This window comes from Ahaetulla prasina, chromosome 12 (genome assembly GCF_028640845.1).
Source record: "Ahaetulla prasina isolate Xishuangbanna chromosome 12, ASM2864084v1, whole genome shotgun sequence".
NCBI lineage: Eukaryota > Metazoa > Chordata > Lepidosauria > Squamata > Colubridae > Ahaetulla > Ahaetulla prasina.
This window is the reverse complement of record NC_080550.1, coordinates 25,840,822-25,860,867: the sequence shown is the minus strand read 5'-3', so window position 1 is coordinate 25,860,867 and position 20,046 is coordinate 25,840,822. Positions and strand designations below refer to the sequence as shown.

General features: G+C 46.6%; 1 protein-coding gene across 1 annotated transcript in view; it reads right to left on the bottom strand.

The window, feature by feature from the left end:
* Positions 1 to 20,046, bottom strand: part of VAC14 (VAC14 component of PIKFYVE complex) — a 61,282-nt gene that overhangs the window by 15,487 nt on the left and 25,749 nt on the right. Inside the window, exons 13-14 of the mRNA XM_058154864.1 lie at positions 4,961 to 5,120; positions 2,111 to 2,243 (exon numbers count right to left, since the gene is read on the bottom strand). Coding sequence (XP_058010847.1) covers positions 2,111 to 2,243; positions 4,961 to 5,120 — 293 coding nt within the window. The remainder of the gene's footprint in view (positions 1 to 2,110; positions 2,244 to 4,960; positions 5,121 to 20,046) is intronic.

Below are 20,046 nucleotides of genomic sequence, written 5' to 3'. Positions count from 1 at the left end.
GAGAGTCATCAAACCAGGAGAAAAATTGGCCACAGGGAAGTAAAACATACCCACAGCTCTTTTGAAAGCGAATGAGCCAAATGAGCAATAGGGGAAGGGAGACCAGCCTGGGAATTACATGGTCACATTTAGAAACAATTTGGGACTCACTATTCAAATGCATTGGGGGCTGGAGAATCGCCTGGCTTTTAAATCTGGAAGTCAAAACTCAAAATAAGAGTACATTAGAGAGAGAAAAACTTAATTTATCACTAAATTTGTCACTAAAATGGTTTTATTCCTAAGAATGATATAATTGTGCATCATATTTAAAGCCCAGATGGAAAATACCTATGTACTTCCTGCATATGAAGTAGTTTTTAACTGAAGCAGCAAAAAGTCTGATCAATAACTCAATGTGATCAAAATTTAATTTGTTGCTTAAGAGGTGAGTTTCTGATGCACATACATTCATTTTAACAGATTTCTTTCTTTTGGATTTTTATTTATTTATTTATTTATGTTTGTTTGTTTGTTGTCTTTTTATCTTCTGGGAGTGGTGCGGTAGCCTAGAGGTAGAGCTCTCGCCTCACCATCTGAAGGCTGTAAGTTCGATCCTAGGTAGAGGCAGATATTTCTCTCTCTCTGGGAACACTGAGAGTATATCTGCTGAACAAACCTCCACATTGGCGACAGGAAGGGTGTCCAGCCATTAAGGCCCTGCTAGCTTCATTCAGTTGCCAAGACTCTACACCGCAAGGGATTATAGGGTCATTAAAAGATGATGATTGTCTTTTTATCTTCTATTTATTAACAAAGGAATTTGAAAAAGACATAAAGACCACCATTTCTCTGGCTGAAAGCTCCTGGTCTGGCCAAGGGGAGGGGAAACCAAAGCTCCCTTCGGGCAGCCCATGCAAAGGCCTGGAGCCCTTCTGACCCCAAAGGCCATCCTGGCTCAGCAGCAGGCCCAGTCCTTCCCAGCCAAGAAGAGGCCTCTGTGGCTGCTGGGCTCATTCCAGTGACACTGAAGAATGGCCAGAAGCACCCTGCTCTCCCCTGCCAGCCTCATCCTGAGGAAAGGCCTGTAGGATCCACTACCAGGGAAGTGCCAGATGAAGCCCAGGGGATTGAGAGGCCCAGCGGTGCCGAGGGGAGGCGAGTCCTGCCCTCTGCTGAAAGACAGGCACATCCTGTCCGAATATTTCCCCCAAACGCCTAAGGCAGTGCTGCAGACAAAGCCCAAGCCGATAGACCCATGATGGCGAACCTATTTCAAGACATTCCCTTCCTTGGTCAAAAGGATCTCTGCCCACCTGACATTTACTATAAAAAATACAAGACGTTGGTATGTTGCACGTCATCGGGATAATTGCACTAGAATACTTGTGAATAACCACTGGAATTAGTAAGGAGTAGGCAAATGGGGTTTTATAAGTGATCTTGCTGAGTGGGACTACCATTTTATCAAGAGACAAGTCTCCTGTGGCAACCATTTTGCGACTGCATGCTCTCAAGTTGCCAGATGTGCGTCTAATCCTCCAAACTGCCTCCTCCAGGCCAACAGGTGAGCCTTTCGGGGCTACGGAGGAGAGCACAGGCAAGCAGTAGCCACACAGGTCCAAATTGACTTTGCTGGGGAAATCAGCTCCTTTTTCTCCTCTCCTTCCTCAGCAGGTAATCCCTATAGCTGGCCCCCTCCACTGGGGACCCCAGACCCAAACCAATCGAGGATGAGGTTAGTCCAATAACTGATAAAGAAGCATCTCTCTCTCCCATGTTTGTGATGAACTGAAAACAGGGCCTGGAGGCAATTAATTTTGCAAAAGCCCACAGGACTTTATCTCAGGATAATTCTAGATTTCAGAATGGTCAGCTGCTGAAGAGAATTTCCGAAACACAGGCATATAATTTTAGACCCTGTTTTAAAGTGCCGGCAATTTTTTCTTTCCCGTGAGGCCCAAACAGTACTGCTACTAACTTGATGGTCAGGAGGTTGTTCTTTCTGGCTCCGTCTCCAGAAAAGGGCCAGAGCCGGGAGCCTATCATAGAGCTGGCAGGAGGCTCCAATCATGGTGACCCATGAAGGACAAACTGCTCAGAGGCTGGAGAAGACGTTGCCTGGGCTCACCTGATGATGAAAGCTCCCCGGGTCTCCAGCAGCTTCCGCTCACTGCTGAACCTCTTGAGCAAGTTGATCATGAACTGGTAGAAGTAGGAATTCATGGTGGGGGTAGAGGGAGAGCACCCCATGCTCTTGGCTCCTGGAAGGAGAAGAGAGGAGGAGGTTAGCTAAAGAAGAGGAACGGAGGACACACCCATCCTGCAGAAAACAAAGGAATCTGCAGGGCTCCTCCTTCCCTTTCCTGAATCTGCTCCTCCTGCAGGTCCCAAGCAGAAGGAAAAAAGGGTCAAATGTCACTGGAGTTCCTTTACAGGGCTAATCCTGTCAGGAAGGAAACATTCTGGTGTGCCTCTCTGCATTGCTTCTAGCCTAATCCTTATCTTTATTGCCCTGCTTAAGTGTTTTCAGAAACTGCCTCTGGGTTAAGCCTGGTTACATTGTATATATAGGTACATCATATGTACATGTGATCTTACAGTATCTGTGAGTTCATCTAAGTCTGCGGAGGTACTTTTCAAAAACATTCCAATCAGTGCAGTCAAGGCAGGCCTGTAGCTTTAACTTTGAGGAGGCACAATTTTACAATACAATTTTAAAAACTAGAGAAAGGATGCAGGAGAGAAGATACAATAAATATAAAAAGAAAAAGAAGGAAATAAGAGAATGGGAGAAAGGGAGGAAAATATTAAGAAATAGAATTCTGGAGAGACCAAAAGAAAATGGGTAAAAGGGAAAGAATAATGGATAGTAGAAAGGGAATTAAAGCATTAATATGTTTATTTATGGTATTAATAGTAGAAATTGTATGCAAGAGGTAAAATAGAAGAAATATACAGATTACTGTAAAATGGAATAATTAATTGAAATTAAGTTATAAAATTGAAATGTTAGAAAATGATGTAAGAGGATGAAATGAAATGTAAGAAGCAAAAAAGAAGCGTATTGTTTAATGTAAAACAGATCAGCAGATGCAATGTGAAAGATAGAACGGTTTATATGTGAAAATAATTGAAACAGAGATATAAAATTGAAATGCTAGTAAAAGAGAAAAAAAAATTATTTGATATTAGGAACTAAAGAAAATACGAGGTGGAAGGTTAATTAAGCTAATAGGTTTTAAGATTAAAATGGAATAAATTGAAATACATTGTTAATAATTAAAATGTGATGGGAATTCTGAGAAATATATTCAATAAATGAAGGAAAAATCAGAGTTGCCAAGACACCATAGTGGAAATTACTGAATTGAAAATGAATACAGCAATAGAGAGAGAGACTGGAAGAGCAGGGAGATGGAAGGAAGGGAGAAGAGAGGAAGAAGAGAGAGGAATAGAAGAAAGGGAAGAGGAGAGGAAGAAAGGGAGAGGAAATAAGAGTAGGAGAGGTTAGATAGGGAGGAAGAAAGGAGGAGGGGGAGAAGGGAAGAGGAAGTAGAGAAGGAGTAGGAGAGGAGGAAAGTAGAAAGGACAAAAGAAGGGAGGGAGAGGAAAGAGAGGAGAGAGGAAGAAAGATTGCTGTAAAACAAAAAGATGAAATGGAAGAAATGCAACCCCGAACACATTTAAATCTATCAAGATAAAGAAAGAATCACTATGATAGAATTTTTTTTTTATTGGCCAAGTATGATTGGACACACAAGGAATTTGTCTTGGTGCAGATGCTCTCGGTGTACATAAAAGATACCTTCATCAAGGTATAACACTTACAACACTTAATGATAGTCATAGTGATTCATTCATAAAGAATGAATCACTATGAAAGTTAAAAGAGAATATAAATTATTAAAAAAGGAGAAATTAGAATTTAAGGGTGGAAGATGTTGTTTATATAATAAGCATAGAAGTATTAAGATATGATTAAAAAGTATGGAAAAAGAATATTTTGGCAGAAATTGTAACTATGTTAAACGTATTTGGATAGGACAAGTTGTATAAGACATGATATAGCCAATACTCTGTTCATAAAATAAGTTGGGGGTGGTGAAAGAAAAAAATCAATAAAACTTGATTCAAAGAAAAAAGAAGAAAAGAAAAGAAAAGAAAAGAAAAGAAAAGAAAAGAAAAAAGTATTTTGAGAGAATGGTTTAGGTTTCCATGATTGCTGTGATTGTCCTTGATCCCCCATTTCTAATGACTGGTATTTGGGGCAGCTTTTTGAAAGCAAAGCAGCTTTTTGTATTTTTATACAGTTAATCCTTGACTTACAACAGTTCATTTAGTGACCATTCAAAGTTACAATGGCACTAAAAAAAGTGAGTTATGACCGTTTTTCACACTTATGACCGTTGCAGCATTCCCACGGTCACGAGCGGCCAGGCGAGGCAAAGCGCCCCTCGATGTGAGTGACGTCAAGTTGGCCATGCCCGCCCAGTCACATGACCACCTAGCCATGCCTACCCAGCTGGTCATTCGGGCAGGGAATCTGTTGTTAAATTATTTGAATCCCACCACTGCTCTCAGCTTCTTTTTACAGAGCCCACACATTAATTTTGTCCAGCTCAGGTTTAGCATGCAGGAACAAGGCCAAGCAGTTGGCTGAAGATGAGGTGAAGAAAGCCAAGATTTTGATTCCATTACAATACCATTGGCACAAAAAACTTCTGTTCTTACAAGCATCACAATGCAGCCTAACAATGGAAAGACCTTCCCCAATTCCCTCAACCCCCAAGAGAGCAATAGCAAAACCCGCCAGGAGAACCTCACGTCTGAAGCAGACGGGCAGAAGGCTTTGCTCCTCCACCATCACGAGAGGGAACTTCTATCTACTCATGGCCTCCCTTGGAATGATAAGACAAAGCCCAGGGCTGCTCGGGACCTGCTCCCTTTGCCAGGTAGCGGCTGGAGATGAAGCACTTACCGGAGGAGGAGACAGCCTGGCTACTTTTGACCAAAGTTGGCACAGGCAGGTCCAGTTGTTCCAACCGGAGCCCAGGGCCCTCCTGCAGCCCTCGGCCTTCCATCTGGCCAGCTGGGGAGGAGGCAATCTCTGCCAAGACTTCAAGGTCCTTGAGAATAACCTGGGATCAGCAAGAGAGAAAATGGCTGATGAGGCCACAAGGAAATGGGAAGCAACCTGGGAGACTGTGTAGCCAAGTCTTGCAAGGGCATCTGCAGGGAATTTGGTCCCCTCGCCCCTGAAGTAGGTGGGGCTCTTGCAGCCCGCTCTCTTAAATCATGCCCCTCCAGTTCGTTAAGGCTGCCAAGGTGGGATCTCTGATTGGTCTAGGCAAGTGTTAATTTATTATTTTATATTATTTTATATTATATTATATTATTTTATTATTCTAATCTCTGGGGGAATGATGTTCCAGAGAGAGGGAGCCACCCTTCTCATGGGTCCCACCAGGTGTATCTTCTTCGGGGATGGGATCCGCAACGTTCCCTGCCTTCCCGCTCTGATGAGTCAGATAGATGTGACTAGCAAGAGACGGTACATCAGATCATCTGGTCCCAAGCCATGACGGGCTTTAAAGGTGACAACCAGCACCTTGAATTGCACCCAGAAGCAAATCGGAAACCAATGCAGCTCCTGCAGGAGAGGTGATACATGTGCACACTGAGGTCTGCGCAAAACCATGCAGGCCACTGCATTCTGAACCAACTGGAGCTTCTGGATGCTCTTCAAGGGCACCCCATGTACAGCCCATTGCAATAGTCAAGACAGGAAGTGACCAGGGCAGTGGTCACCAACTGGTGGTCCATAAGAAAATGTTGGTGGTCCTCAGAAAAATTATTTGCATTTTTTATATTGCACTAAATCAGGGACACAAATGAACATTTGTGTTGCTGCAGAGAGTCTCCCCCATGGGGTCTTTTTGTGTGGATCTGAGGGGGACAGAAATTCTGACTTGGGGTCTGCTTTGGCCTCCTGGGTTTGGGCGAAGGCTGGAAGTAAGTGCTGCTGGTGGCAAAGAGCCGGAGGACCTTGTTCCAGCAAGACTGCATCATGGCCTGGAACTGGCTGACCATCTCAGCCTGCTGAGCCTCCAGGCGCAGTATCTGGCCTTGCACTCCTGCAAGGTCTTCCCTCTGCTTGGAAAGCCTATGCTCCTAGTCCTCAGTGAGGTGCTTCTGCTGAGCCTCCTTCTCGGCCAGATCCAATTTGAACTGAGCCAGCTGTTTTGCCAATTCTTTCTCATGGTGGCTGCTTAGCTCCAGCAACTGCTTCCTGTTGGGGCCCTAAGGAGCCTGGGCGGGGAGGCGAGGAGTGGCTGGGAGTGGAGGTGCACGTAGAGGCTGACAAGGCACCCCTCGATGTGAGTGACATTGAGTTGGCCACGCCCACCCAGTCGCATGACCACCTAGCCATGCCAACCCAGTTGGTCATTAGGCAGATCATATTAGTGGTCCACAGGATTTAAAATTATGAATTTAGTGGACCCTGAGGTCCGAAAGGTTGGTGACCCCTGGACTAGGGCATGAATGACTGTGACTAGGGACTGTTGGTCCAGGAAAGGGCGTAACTGGCGCACAACCCACAGTTGCACAAAGGCCCTCCTGGCCACAACCGCAACCTGCGCTTTGAACAGGAGTCGTGAGTCCAGGAAAACCCCTAGATTAAACACAGGGTCTGTTTGGGGTAGTGCCACCCCATCCAAGACCAAAGGTGGCAATTCTCCCTGAGCCAACGAACCCCAAACCCAGAGCCACTTGGTCTTGCACGGGTTTAGCCTGAACCTGTTGCTCCCCATTCAGCCCCTAAACAGCCTCTAGGCACTGCGAGAGGGAGGACACGGCATCGCTTAACTCACCATGGGCCGAGACATACAGCTGAGTATCATCAGCATATTGGTGATACCTCAATCCATGGTGATGGATGATCTCAGCCAGCGGATTCATATACATGTTGAACAAGAGTAGAGAGATTACCAAGCCCTGCAGAACCCCGTAAAGCACTGGGTGAGGGCCAGATCTCTCCCCTCCTATCAACACTGACTGAGAGCGGCCGCAGAGGAAGGAAGGAAGTGAACCAGGATAGCACAAGGCCTCCCACTTCCATTCCCTGAAGAATACCTAGGAGAATATCGCCAAAAGCCACCGAGGTAGGTCAAATAGAGCAAGGATGAATGCACTACCCCATCTCACTCCTACCAGACATCATCCAAAAGTGCAACCAATGCCATTTCTGTCCCAAATCCAGACCTGAATCCTGATTGGTAAGGGTCAAGATTATCCGTTTCCTCCAGAAACCTCTGGAGCTGCCACGCAACCACCTTCCCAACCACCTTCCCCCAAAAGGGAAGATAGGAGACAGGTCAGAAATTATTCAACCAGGTGGAGTCCAGCGATGGCTTCTTAAGAAGAGGGTGGACCACAGACTCCTTAAAGTGCTGGGGCACTGCCCCGTCCTGTAGGGAAGCATTAATCACTGCCACCCGCCTGTCACCTCCTGGGAAGCTTTCACAAGCCAGGAGAGACATGGGTCTAAAACACAGGTGCTTGCGTGCATATTCCCTAGGATTCTGTCCATTTCCTCAGGAGCAGCAGGGTGAAACTGTTCCCAGATAACAGGGTGAGAACCTGCCTCAGGGGCTTCCACTGGACCAGCAACCATGCCAGCATCTAGCTGGGAATGAAGTCGAGCGATTTTGTCTTCCAGAAAATTTGCAAATTCTTCAGCGTGCTCCTTCAGGTGGACCTCTATCACCTCCTTCCCCAGGAGGTAGCTCACCTTAAAGAGGGTCGCTGGGTGATTATCTGCAGATGCAATTAGTGTGGAATGGGAGGTTGAAATCCCCCAGAACTATAAGCCTGGGGAACTCCACTGCCAGCCCCGCAGCAAGGCCTAGGAACCTGGGTAGGGAAGCTGCCACACAGCAGGGAGGTTGGTACAGAAGCAGCAATCCCACCTGATCCCTTGAGCCCAACCTAAGAAAAAGGGTCTCACAGCCGTGCACTTGTGGAGCAGTGCCTCTGGAGGCTTCTAGAGATTCTCTGATAGCCACACTCTCTCCCTGGCCCTGAGGTCTAGACTGGTGCCATGCTCAATAACCCACTGGGCACATTTCTACAAGGGGAACGCCTCCATCTGTGCCCAGCCAGGTCTCGGTTATAAAAGCCAGATCAGCCTTCTCTTCAAGGATCAAATCGGCAATAAGGCTAGCCTTATTGCAAGCTGATCTGACATTTAAAAGCAGCAGCCTACGACTGGGGCCATCACAGGTAAATGAGGTGAGTGCAAGGGGGCAGAACACACTTCACATAGCCACAAAAAGCTCAAAACCCAACTTTCACATTTTACACATACACAACACAACACAACCGACTCACATACAATGTAAAAGCAGCTGCACTTCACACTTCACATAGCCACAAAAAGCTCAAAAACCAACTTTCACATTTTACACATACACAACACAATACAACTGACTCACACACAATGTAAAAGCAGCTGCACTTCACACTTCACATAGCCACAAAAAGCTCAAAAACCAACTTTCACACTTTACACACACACAACACACACACACACACAATATGCCACATACAGCTTTCTGAGATTTTGTGTGTTTGTGTAGTTAGAGTAAAACACTACAGAAACACACCAAAGCTCAGAAAGCTGCACAACTATTTTATTATTTTATTATTTTATTATTTTATTTTATTTTATTTTATTATTTTATTTTATTTTATTTTATTATTTTATTTTATTTTATTTTATTTTATTTTATTTTATTTTATTATTATCTTATCTTATCTTATCTTATCTTTTTTTTTTTATTTTTTTTTATTTTATTATTTATTTTATTTTATTTTATTTTATTTTTTTATTTTATTTTATTTTATTTTATTTTATTATTATCTTATCTTATCTTATCTTATCTTATCTTATCTTTTTTATTTTATTTTATTTTATTTTATTTTATTTTATTGTGGACTTCAAATCCCAGAGTTCCTCAGCCAGCAAAGCAAGCCAGTTGATCACCGAGGAAATAGATTAGCTGAGTTAGCTGAGTGATTGATTCTGTCTGGCTGAAACTGAAACTGCTTTCGGGCTGGAAAAAGAGCCATGCGTTCATCAGTAATCAGGTAAGTGCCTTAGAATCTCTACTCTTACTTGTAGAAAACATGTTTTCTACAAGTAAGAGTACAACTAAGGTTCTGCTGATGAGGAACTCGGGTGAGATCGCCAGAGGAGACTTTAATTTTTTTTAAAAAAAAATTAAAGTCTCTGCCGATCTCAGCTGAGGGGCAGGATCCTCAAAGGCTTTTTTTTTAATACTTTTAAAGGCCTGTTTCAGCTGAAGCAAAACCGGCTTTTAAAAGTAAAAAAAAAAAAACCTCTGCAGATGGTGCGGCTCAGCAGAGACGGGGGGGCGGAGCCAGGGATTTTTGCTACCGGTCCTCCGAACCAGCAGCCGCCATCGCTACCGGATCGCGCGATCCGGTCCGATCCGGGAGCATTTCACCCCTGGCCCAAACCATGATCCACAACATGTTTCAAATGCAGGAAGGAGGGACATCAAGTTGCAGAGTGCCAATTCACAAAGCCCAGCCTCAAAGTGGTGCCAACCCAGAGGAGGAAGGCAGAGAAGCCAGCTCTGAGAACACTTAAGATAGCGCTGCAAGGGGTAGAGGTCATTGACAGAGCACTGCAAGGGGCTGGGAGCTTTGACCAACCTGGGTGAGAATGAAACCGACTCCAGTGGTTCGCAGTGCAGTGTGCAGGAGCATCTGAAAAGTGAGGCCAGAATCTCCAAGGAGTACTGGGATCTACGGGAGTTGTTTAATGAAAAGGGATCTACTGGGATCTACGGGAGTTGTTTAGTGAAAAGGGCTCCGACATGCTCCTATCTCATATCACTGACTATGGTATTGAAATCCTTCCTGGGGCTAAACTCCCAAAGCCTAAACTCTACTTGATGACTTGATGACTCCACGAGAGCTAGAAGAGGTTTGAGCGTTCATAGACAAAAACTTAAAATGTGGATTTATTCAACCAGCTAGACTGTGGGTGGAAGCCTCGGCGTTATTGCAGGACGGGTATCGGCAACCCATGGCTCCAGATCTGCATGCGGCTCTTTCATCCCCCTGCTGTGGCTCCCTGTTGGCTAAACCCACCACTGGCTGGCCACGCCCCTCACATTCCCCTCCCAGTCACTCCTCGCCTGGCCTGAGAAGGGTGACAGCGGGGGAGGGAGACTTGCTCCATATTCCAGAGCGGGAGCAAAGGGTCCCTGTACATGCCTTATCTCTTGCTGGGTCTTGCGGGTACTTCTTCCGGCCCTTGTTGGTACCTAGGTTGCTCGGGGAGACACGTGACTTGCTCTCCACCCCGAGACACTGGCCCGGCCTGGCTGTGGCCGATGCTCCGTGTCATAATGGACTCCAGGAGGATGGGACATTGTCTCCCCCATTGTGAAGCGTGCTAAATTTAACTGTGCTGCGCAAGGTGGAGAGCAAGTTGCATGACTCCCTGAGTGACTGAGGTGGGCGCAGCATCAACAAGGGCTGGAAGAGGTGCCCGCGAGATCAGGCAAGTACAGTGGTGCTTCGCTCCCACTCTGGAATATGGAGTGAGTCTCCATCCCCTGCTGTTACCCTTAACTTTTCAGGCCAGACAAGTAGTGACTGGGAGGAGAGGGAGAGGGGCAGGGTCAGCCAGTGGTGGGTTCAGTCAACAGGGAGCCCCAGCAGAGGGATGAAAGAGCGTTATTTATCTGGGAACCTGAAATGACAGGTGGAATTATACAGAGGAATTATTGAATCTGTCATTTGCACCTCTATAACTGTCTGGTTCGGTTCTGCAACCCAACAAGAAAAACACAGACTTCAGAGGATAATTAGAACTGCAGAAAAAATAATTGCTAACAACCTGCCTTCCATTGAGGACCTGTATACTGCACGAATCAAGAAGAGAGCCATGAAAATATTTGCAGATCACTCGCATCCTGGACATAAACTGTTTCAACTCCTACCCTCAAAACGACGCTATAGAGCACTGCACACCAGAACAACTAGACACAAGAACAGTTTTTTCCCGAAGGCCATCACTCTGCTAAACAAATAATTCCCTCAACACTGTCAGACTATTTACTGAATCTGCACTACTATTAATCGTTTCATAGTTCCCATCACCAATCTCTTTCCATTTATGACTGTATGACTATAACTTGTTGCTGGCAATCCTTATGATTTATATTGATATATTGACCATCAATTGTGTTGTAAATGTTGTACCTTGATGAACGTATCTTTTCTTTTATGTACACTGAGAGCATATGCACCAAGATAAATTCCTTGTGTGTCCAATCACACTTGGCCAATAAAATTCTATTCTATTCTATGACTCTTGGTTTAAATCATATGGTAAAAAGTGCCAAGAGACAAAAAAACCAAACAAACCCAAGTCTTGCCTGTTTTGGAAATGGTTCAAGAGGGAACACACACACACAAGAAAGAGAGAGAGAGAGAGAAAGAGAGGGAGGGAGCGAGGGAGGGAGTAAGTGGGGGGGGGGAGAAAGACGGAAAGAGAGAGAGAGGGAGACAGAGAGAGGGAGAAAGAAAGAAAGAAAGAAAGAGGGGAAAAAAGAGAAAGGGAGAGGGGGGGTGAAAGAGAAAGAGGGAGGGAAAGAGAGAAAAAGAGGGAGGAAAGAGAGAGGGAAGAAGGGAGGGAAAGAGAAAGACAGAATGAGTCATGTGACTGAATGGGAGTGAGTGACGTTGAGTTGGCCATGCCCACCCAGGTTTTGTGGATCCCGGTGTTTTCTTTTCTTTGGGAAGCAGGTCCAAACGGCTCTTTGAGTGTTTAAGGTTGCAGACCCCTGTTCCAGGAGAAAAATATGGAACCCTTCATTTATGTGTTGACTATAGAGGACTAACTGTGGTGTGCATAGAAAATGTTTACCCATTGCCCCTGATAAAGGACATGCTTGCACATCTAGCCAAAGGCAAAATCTTTACTAAATCAGACCTGCGGGGGGCTTATTAACAGGTTTGGATCAAGGAGGGCGATGAATGGAAAACTGTGTTTAACTGTCCTCTGGGATACTTTCAGTTCCGAGTGCTCCCCTTTGATCTGCAGGGAGCCCCAGTTGTGTTCATGCAACCGATCAATGAGGTGTTGCATGACTACTTGTACAAGGGGATGTTGGTGTATGTATGATATTTGAATATATACTGAGTTTGTGAAGAAACATGTGGTGGCCCTAAAGAAACTTTGGGTGGCCAAATTGTATGCAAAGCTCTCTAAATGCAAATTTCACCAAGATAAGATTATTACCTGGGTTACTGTATATCTCATAGAATAGAATAGAACAGAATTTTTTATTGGCCAAGTGTGACTGGAGACACAAGGAATTTGTCTTCGGTGCATAGGCTCTCAGTGTACATACAAGAAAAAATACCTTCATCAGGGTACAACACTTATTTATTTATTTATTTATTTAATTAATTAATTAATTAATTAATTAATTAATTAAACTTTTATACCGCCCTTCTCCCGAAGGACTCAGGGCGGTGTACAGCCTGCATTAAAACAATTAATATACACACTAAAATAACAATTAAAAAACTTATTCAATAAAAGGCCGAAATTAAAACCGTCCAATTGACCATATAAAATACCCAATAAAATTAGAATTGAAAAATTTAAAATTTAAAATTTAGAATTTAAAAAATCAGGCCAGTCCCGCTTGGATAAATAAATAAGTTTTCAGTTCCCGGTGAAAGGTCCGGAGGTCAGGCAATTGGCGTAAACCGGAGGGAAGTTCGTTCCAGAGAGTAGGTGCTCCCACAGAGAAGGCCCTTCCCCTGGGGGCCGCCAGCCGACACTGCTTGGCGGACGGCACCCTGAGAAGACCCTCTCTGTGAGAGCGCACGGGTCGGTGGGAGGCATGTGGTAACAGCAGGCGGTCCCGTAAGTACCCAGGCCCTAAGCCATGGAGCGCTTTGAAGGTGGTAACCAAAACCTTGAAGCGCACCTGGAAGACCACAGGTAGCCAGTGCAGACTGCGCAGGAGTGGTGTTACCCGGGAGCACCATGGAGCTCCCTCAATCACCCGTGCAGCTGCATTCTGGACTAGCTGAAGTCTCCGAGTGCACTTCAGGGGTAGCCCCATGTAGAGAGCATTGCAATAACTTATAACACTTATGATAGCCATAGGGTACAGATTTAACAATGACACAACACTTAATGATAGTCATAGGCTACAAATAAGCAATCAGGAAACAATCAATATCAGTATAAATCGTAAGGATACAAGCAACAAAGTTACAATCATAAGTGGAAGGAGATGGGTGATGGGAACGATGAGAAGATTAATAGTAGTGCATAGTGCATATTAGTAAATAGTTTGACCGTGTTGAGGGAATTATTTCATGAAGCAGTTGAGAAAAGGTGCGGGCAGTGTTAGAGTGGGCCCTCTCGGCACCAGGAAGCAATTACAAAGTTTCTTAGACTTTGCCAATTTTTACCTGCAGTTCATCCCCTCATTTGCCAAAATTGCATTACTGATCACCCAACTTTTAAAAACTAAGGGCAAAGGCAAGGAGAAGCCATGTCAGCCACTTAAATGCACTATGGAATGCAATAGCATTTAACAAACTCAAAGGACTATTTGCAACGGAACCCATGTTAAAACACCCTGTCCCAAATGCTCCTTTTGAAATTCAGGCAAATGCTAGTGATGTGGTTAGTTTCAATTTGTTATAATTTGTTTCTTTGTGCGTGTTTTGCTTCAGACTTTTCCTGACTTTTCCTGCAATCAGTTCTTTCTTAGTAAAAGTATTTTTTCTCTGAATCAATGGAGTCAAGGGTTTTCTTTCCTAGGAATTTATTCAAGGCAATCCTGACATCAACCATGCAAGACTGAGTAGTTTTTGGAATGTGGGGCTTCTGGTGATAAGGTTTTTCTACTATTGCGTTGGGAAACGCCCAGCCAGGTGGGTAACAAGCAGCAAGGAATTAGCCCTGAATCATTGTGCCACCACAATGATTTAAAATCCATGACTGACCCTCCCTAACCTCTATGAGCCTCATCTGTCTGTCCCCAAGGGAAGGCAAGCAGTCTGGGGAGATGCCTGTATTAAAATCAGAATACAATGAAGTTGCTAGCTCGAACTCTACATGTGTGGATCTGGTCGTTTATGTCTGGATGGAGTGGCAGTGCCCCAGATGGACCCAGTATGCAATCTGGAAGTCCTCTTGGATTCACAGCTCCTGCTAGAACAGGCAGCAGCTCTGACCAGGAGGGCCACTGCACACTTCAACTGCACCAGTTCCTGGATCAGAGGCTTTACTCATAGTTATTCCAGGGTGAGCCATGGTGGCAAAGTGGTTGGAGCGCAGTACTGTAGGCTACTTCTGATGACCGATGACTGCCTGCAATTTGGCAGTTCAAATCTCACCAGGCTCAAGGTTGACTCAGCCTTCTGTCCTTCCGAGGTGGGTAAAATGAGGACCCAGATTGTTGGGGCCAATAGGCTGACTCTGTAAACCGCTTAGAGAGGGATGTAAAGCACTGTAAAACTTTATGTTAAGTCTAAGCGCTATTGCTACTCATACTCTTGTGACCTCTGGATTAGGACGACACATTCTACATGAGATTGCCCTTGAAGAACAGACCTTCACATGGTGCAGAATGTGGCAGCAATGTGTTGTGTCTTGCCCGCTCTCACCGCAGCCATGTCCTAGTATGCCTCCCGGCCCCAGCCCTGGCTCCATGCCCAGACAGGCTGAGGAGGAGGGGGCACCTCCCGGCCCCAGCCCTGGCTCCATGCCCAGACAGGCTGAAGAAGAGCAAGTATCTCCAGCCCCCAGCTCTGGCTCCATGCCCAGGCAAACAGAGCAACTAGACCCCTCCCCCTCCCCCACAGCATGTGAGCCTGAGGAAGGTCAATTACCAACAGCTGCCGACTGGAGTGACCCTCGCGTCAGAAGACTTGATAGGCGGCGGCGTCAGAAGGAAGGGAGGGGCAGGCCTTAATGAGTGCTGAGTCATGGAGCCACACCCCATGGCCTATATAAAGGATCTGCTTTCTGGCAGTCTCTGAGTCAGGCAAAGTCGAACATATCTTGCTGAAGTCACTTTCTGGTCTCCTGCCTGCCCTGAGGACTTTGCTAGGACTTTGGCAGAGCTGCAGAGGCACACCTGATTCGGATTTCCCTGACCCGGCCGTCAGCGGAGGAGTGGGACACGACACAATGATAATAAAGGGTGTCAGTTGTTCAAAGCATGTAGCACCACTACATTGGCTGCCAGTGTGCTTTAAAGCCCTTCCTAGCTTGGGACTGGCCCACCTAAAGGATTGTCTTTTCCTAGACATTTCTACCGATCTAGTTCGGTCTAGCTGACTGATCATGCTATGGGTCTCATGTTGGCTGATAGGGATTATTGCAATGCTCTCTACATGGGGCTCCCCTTGAGATGCACTCGGAGGCTTCAGTTGGTCCAGAATGCAGCTGCGCGGGTGATAGAGGGAGTCTCACGTAGCTCCCATGTGACACCTCTCCTGCGCAGACTGCACTGGCTTCCTGTTGCCTTTCGGGTGCATTTCAAGGTTTTGGTTACCACCTTTAAAGCGCTCCATGGCTTGGGACCTGGGTACTTACGGGACCGCCTGCTGTTACCTCATGCCTCCCACCGACCTGTACGCTCGCACAGAGAGGGCCTTCTTAGGGTGCCGTCCGCCAGACAATGTCGGCTGGCGGCCCCCAGGGGAAGATCCTTCTCTATGGGGGGCCCCTACTCTTTGGAATGAACTTCCCCCTGGTTTACGTCAAATACCTGACCTTCGGACTTTTCGCCGCGAACTGAAAACATATCTGTTTGTTCGTGCGGGGCTTTCTTAAATTGTCTAGTTTTAAATTTTAAATTTCTTTTTAGTTTTAACTGGGGTCTTTTAGATTTTTTAACTATTTTAATTTCGGCCACACTGTATAATAAGTTTTTTAATTTATTTTTAACTGTATATTGTTCTTTTTACTTTGGCTGTACACCGCCCCGAGTCCTTCGGGAGAAGGGCGGTTTATAAATCTAATAAAATAAATAAATAAATAAATAAAGCTATAGCTCCCTTCAGAGTTTAGGATGACCCAGGCCCTATTGGCCTTTTGTAAAGCCTTGAAGACCTGATCAGGTGCCTGAGCCTGCATTTCTTAAGGAACCCATTCTTTGGCTATATTAAAATCTCTGGCAATAGTTTTACTTGGCAACCATATAGTTATTTTGTATTGCTTTGTGTTATGTATTTATGATGTACCCCACCCAGAATCACATGTTGAGATAGAGAGCGACAGAAATGAAATAAAATAAAAATAAACAAATGCAGCAATTAGATTTATTGTTTACATCAAATTTAAAGCTTATGCAGGAAGGTGCTATTTTGTAGAAGAATATTTAGTAAGGACTGGTAAGAAACACAAAGAATTCAGCAAAAAAGCAAACAAATGCAAAGCATGATAATTACTATGTTAGGGACTGACCCCCAGGCCCACTGCAGCACTTTCTTCTCTTTGAGTGGACTGATAATATTTATTGGGGGAAACTCAGACCACCTAGAACACAAATCAGTGTTGAAGAAATCAACCCAGAGAGCTCATTGCTGTGAGGGAAGGCATCCCTTCCCTCCTGGATATGAGGACTCTATTCAATCATCCATTCAGGATATAAATAACCAGCTGAAACTATCCTGTTTCAGACATTTTATTTTTTATTTATTTATTTATTTTTCATATTTGTATATCGCCCTATCTCCCTAGGGACTCAGGGCGGTTCACAGGCAATTAAAAATACATATAAATACAAGTTAAAATAACAGTTAAAAAACTTATTCTATAGCCCATTATTAAAATTAATATAAAAAATAAAAACCCGTTTAAAACCAATAAATTTAAAATCTAATCCAGTCCCGCGCAGATGAATAAATATGTTTTGAGCTCGCGACGAAACGTTCGGAGGTCCGGAAGTCGACGCAGGGAGGGAGTTCGTTCCAGAGGGTGGGAGCCCCCACAGAGAAGGCCCTTCCCCTGGGCGTCGCCAGACGACACTGCCTAGCTGACGGCACTCTGAGGAGTCCCTCTCTGTGAGAGCGCACGGGTCGGTGAGAGGTATTCGGTAGCAGTAGGCGGTCCCGTAAATAGCCCGGCCCTATGCCATGGAGCGCTTTAAAGATTATCACCAACACCTTGAAGCGCACCCGGAAGGCCACAGGTAGCCAGTGCAGTCTGCGCAGGAGAGGTGTTACATGGGAGCCACGAGGGGCTCCCTCTATCACCCGCGCAGCCGCATTCTGGACTAACTGGAGCCTCCGGGTGCCCCTCAAGGGGAGCCCCATGTAGAGAGCATTGCAGTAATCCAGACGAGACGTCACGAGGGCGTGAGTGACCGTGCATAAGGCATCCCGGTCAAGAAAGGGGCGCAACTGGCGCACCAGGCGAACCTGGTGGAAAGCTCTCCTGGAGACGGCCGTCAAGTGATCTTCAAAAGACAGCCGTTCATCCAGGAGGACGCCCAGGTTGCGCACCCTCTCCATCGGTGTAGACTCAGCTCTTTGGAGAATGCTCTGATGCTGGGAAAAGTGGAAGGGAAGGAAAGAAGAGGACAACTGGCAGCAAAGACTCAGATACAGTCTTTAGGGGAGGGGGGGGGGGGGCGAGCAGTGCTGAAAGACATGAAAGACCAGGTTAAGGGGACACCATCATGGAAAGCCAGCCGCCTATATGGTTGCTCAGCATTCATGTCAATTCGATGGCTCTTCCTCCTCCTCTTCTTGAAGGTGATAGCTGTAATTCTGCGTTTCTCCACCCTTCCCACTTCTTAAATGTAACCATGAAAATGGAGAAAGGAAAAGATGGGAATTCACAGGCAATGTGCTGCCTCTGAATAATTTTCTGTCCCTGGCTCTCCTTGTGTAGGCTATCAGGCTGCACACGAGCCAGCAGATCCAGCTGCTGGACATCCCAGCTGTTTCCTGAAGAGCAGCAGCAGCTGCCCCACAGGCTGCCCCAGAAGGCAAACATCCTGAGAGCAGAGCACCTCCTCCTTCAGATTCTCTGCAACTCTGAAGGGCATCCCAGCGTTCATGAGGTCAGCTGAGAGCTGGCGCTTGTATTCAGCGTCTCCTCATAGGTGTCCCTCTTCCCCGCCCTGCCTTGGGGTCCTTCCAAAAGGTAAGATTGGGCTCACTCCAGGCACATGCTAGCAAGCGGGTTGCTCTGTTTCAGGAGAGAAACCTGTTGGACGAGGAACGGAGGAGATTCAAATCCAGGTCTATTCTCCAGCGGGGACCTTCACTCAGCCCAACTATCCCATCAGGTGCCAGAAGGGCAGGAGCTGCTCTGTGCACCACCTTGAGACCCTGATGGAAAGGGAAGACTATAAATCTAACACACAAAGCCAACAGTCACAGTGTCTGTACAGAAACTAACCGGAGCATCTTATCTTCACCCTGGGCAACCAAAGGCAGAGAGCAGCAAGGGGCCCCCGGAGACTGCCAGAGGCAGACCTGGAGACTCAGTCAAGAGGCAGCCTCGGAGGCCTGCAAAGGATCCCATCACGGCAGCAGGTGAAGCACTGTGTTGTGTCTTGCCCGCCCTCAGAGCAGCCGGGGCCTTCTTACCTGCTCCCGAACACTGAGGAATGTATGCCTCCCGGCCCAAGTCCTGGCTCCATGCCCACACAAACTGCAGAAGAAGGAGCACCCCCCGGCCCCAGCCCTGGCTCCATGCCCAGGCAAATGGAGCAGCTAGACCCCTCCCCCTCCTCCACAGCATGTGAGCCTGAGGAGGGTTTATTCCCAACAGCTGCTGATTGGAGTGACCCTCGCATCAGAAGGCTGGATAGGCGGAGGCAACAGAAGGAAGGGAGGGGCAGGCCTTAATGAGTGCTGAGTCATGGAGCCACACCCCATGGCCTATATAAAGGATCTGCTTTCTGGCAGTCTCTGAGTCAGGCAAAAGTCGAACTTATCTTGCTGAAGTCACTTACTGGTCTCCTGCCTGCTCTGAGGACTTTGCTAGGACTTTGGGCAGAGCTGCAGAGGCAAGCCTGATTCGGATTTCCCTGACCCGGCCGTCAGCGGAGGAGTGGGACACGACACACTGGGGGAAACCATACAGAAATGGGACATGCTTGGTCCTTAATATTATTTTATTGTTTTAATCTATTGTTAGCTACCCAGAGTCACATGAACAGGCTGGGTGACTATATAGGGAAGGGGAAGGGAAAGGAAAGAAAGGAAAGAGTGAAATGTCCATGGGGAAGACTAGCCACAGCCCACAATCTCCTCTCCTCCCAGGTCCCTCTTTTAACCCCTCATTGAAAGGACGATGCGGTGTGAAGAGTGTTCGGCCTCAGGGAAGGGGGCCACCCTCTTTTCCTTGACTCTCTTTCCTGCTTCCCTATTATTTTGGTTTCCATCGTGGAAAGGATGAAAGGACTTTTGTCTCATTCAGAAATCCTCTCAGACAGCCAGAAAACCCCTCCCTCGCTCTGAAAGCCAAGTGTCCCCTGATGGCCTGGGAACAACCACCAGGTGGTCTCCCCCGCCCCCAGGACTCCACCTGCAGGACCTTCCCTGGGGGCACCCGGGGCCCCTGCCGGGGTGGGAGAGGGCAGCCATTCACAGGCAGAACATGTCTCTCCGGTGAGCCTACCCCAGGGCAGCTTTTCTCTCTTTTTTGTGCGGGTGTGAGCTACAGAAGAAGCTGGCAAGGGGCAAGGAAAGCCACATCCTGCCAGAGCACCAATGCCCAGCACTGCCATGGCAACAGGGTCAGTGCCAGCGGAGCCGTCAGCTGCTCCTTCCCGAACAGCACCTCCAGCTGCCAGTCCCCAGCCCTGGAAGAACCCTTCCCCTCCCACCCCATGGCAGATGGGCCTCCTCCCCTCGGAAGGAGCACCCTGGGAAGAGGGGGTCTGGCTCAATTCTCCAAGGAAACATGCACGGGTGGTAGGGCTTCAAATGTGTCTTGGGGGGAAATGGCAGCGAACAGGCATGCTG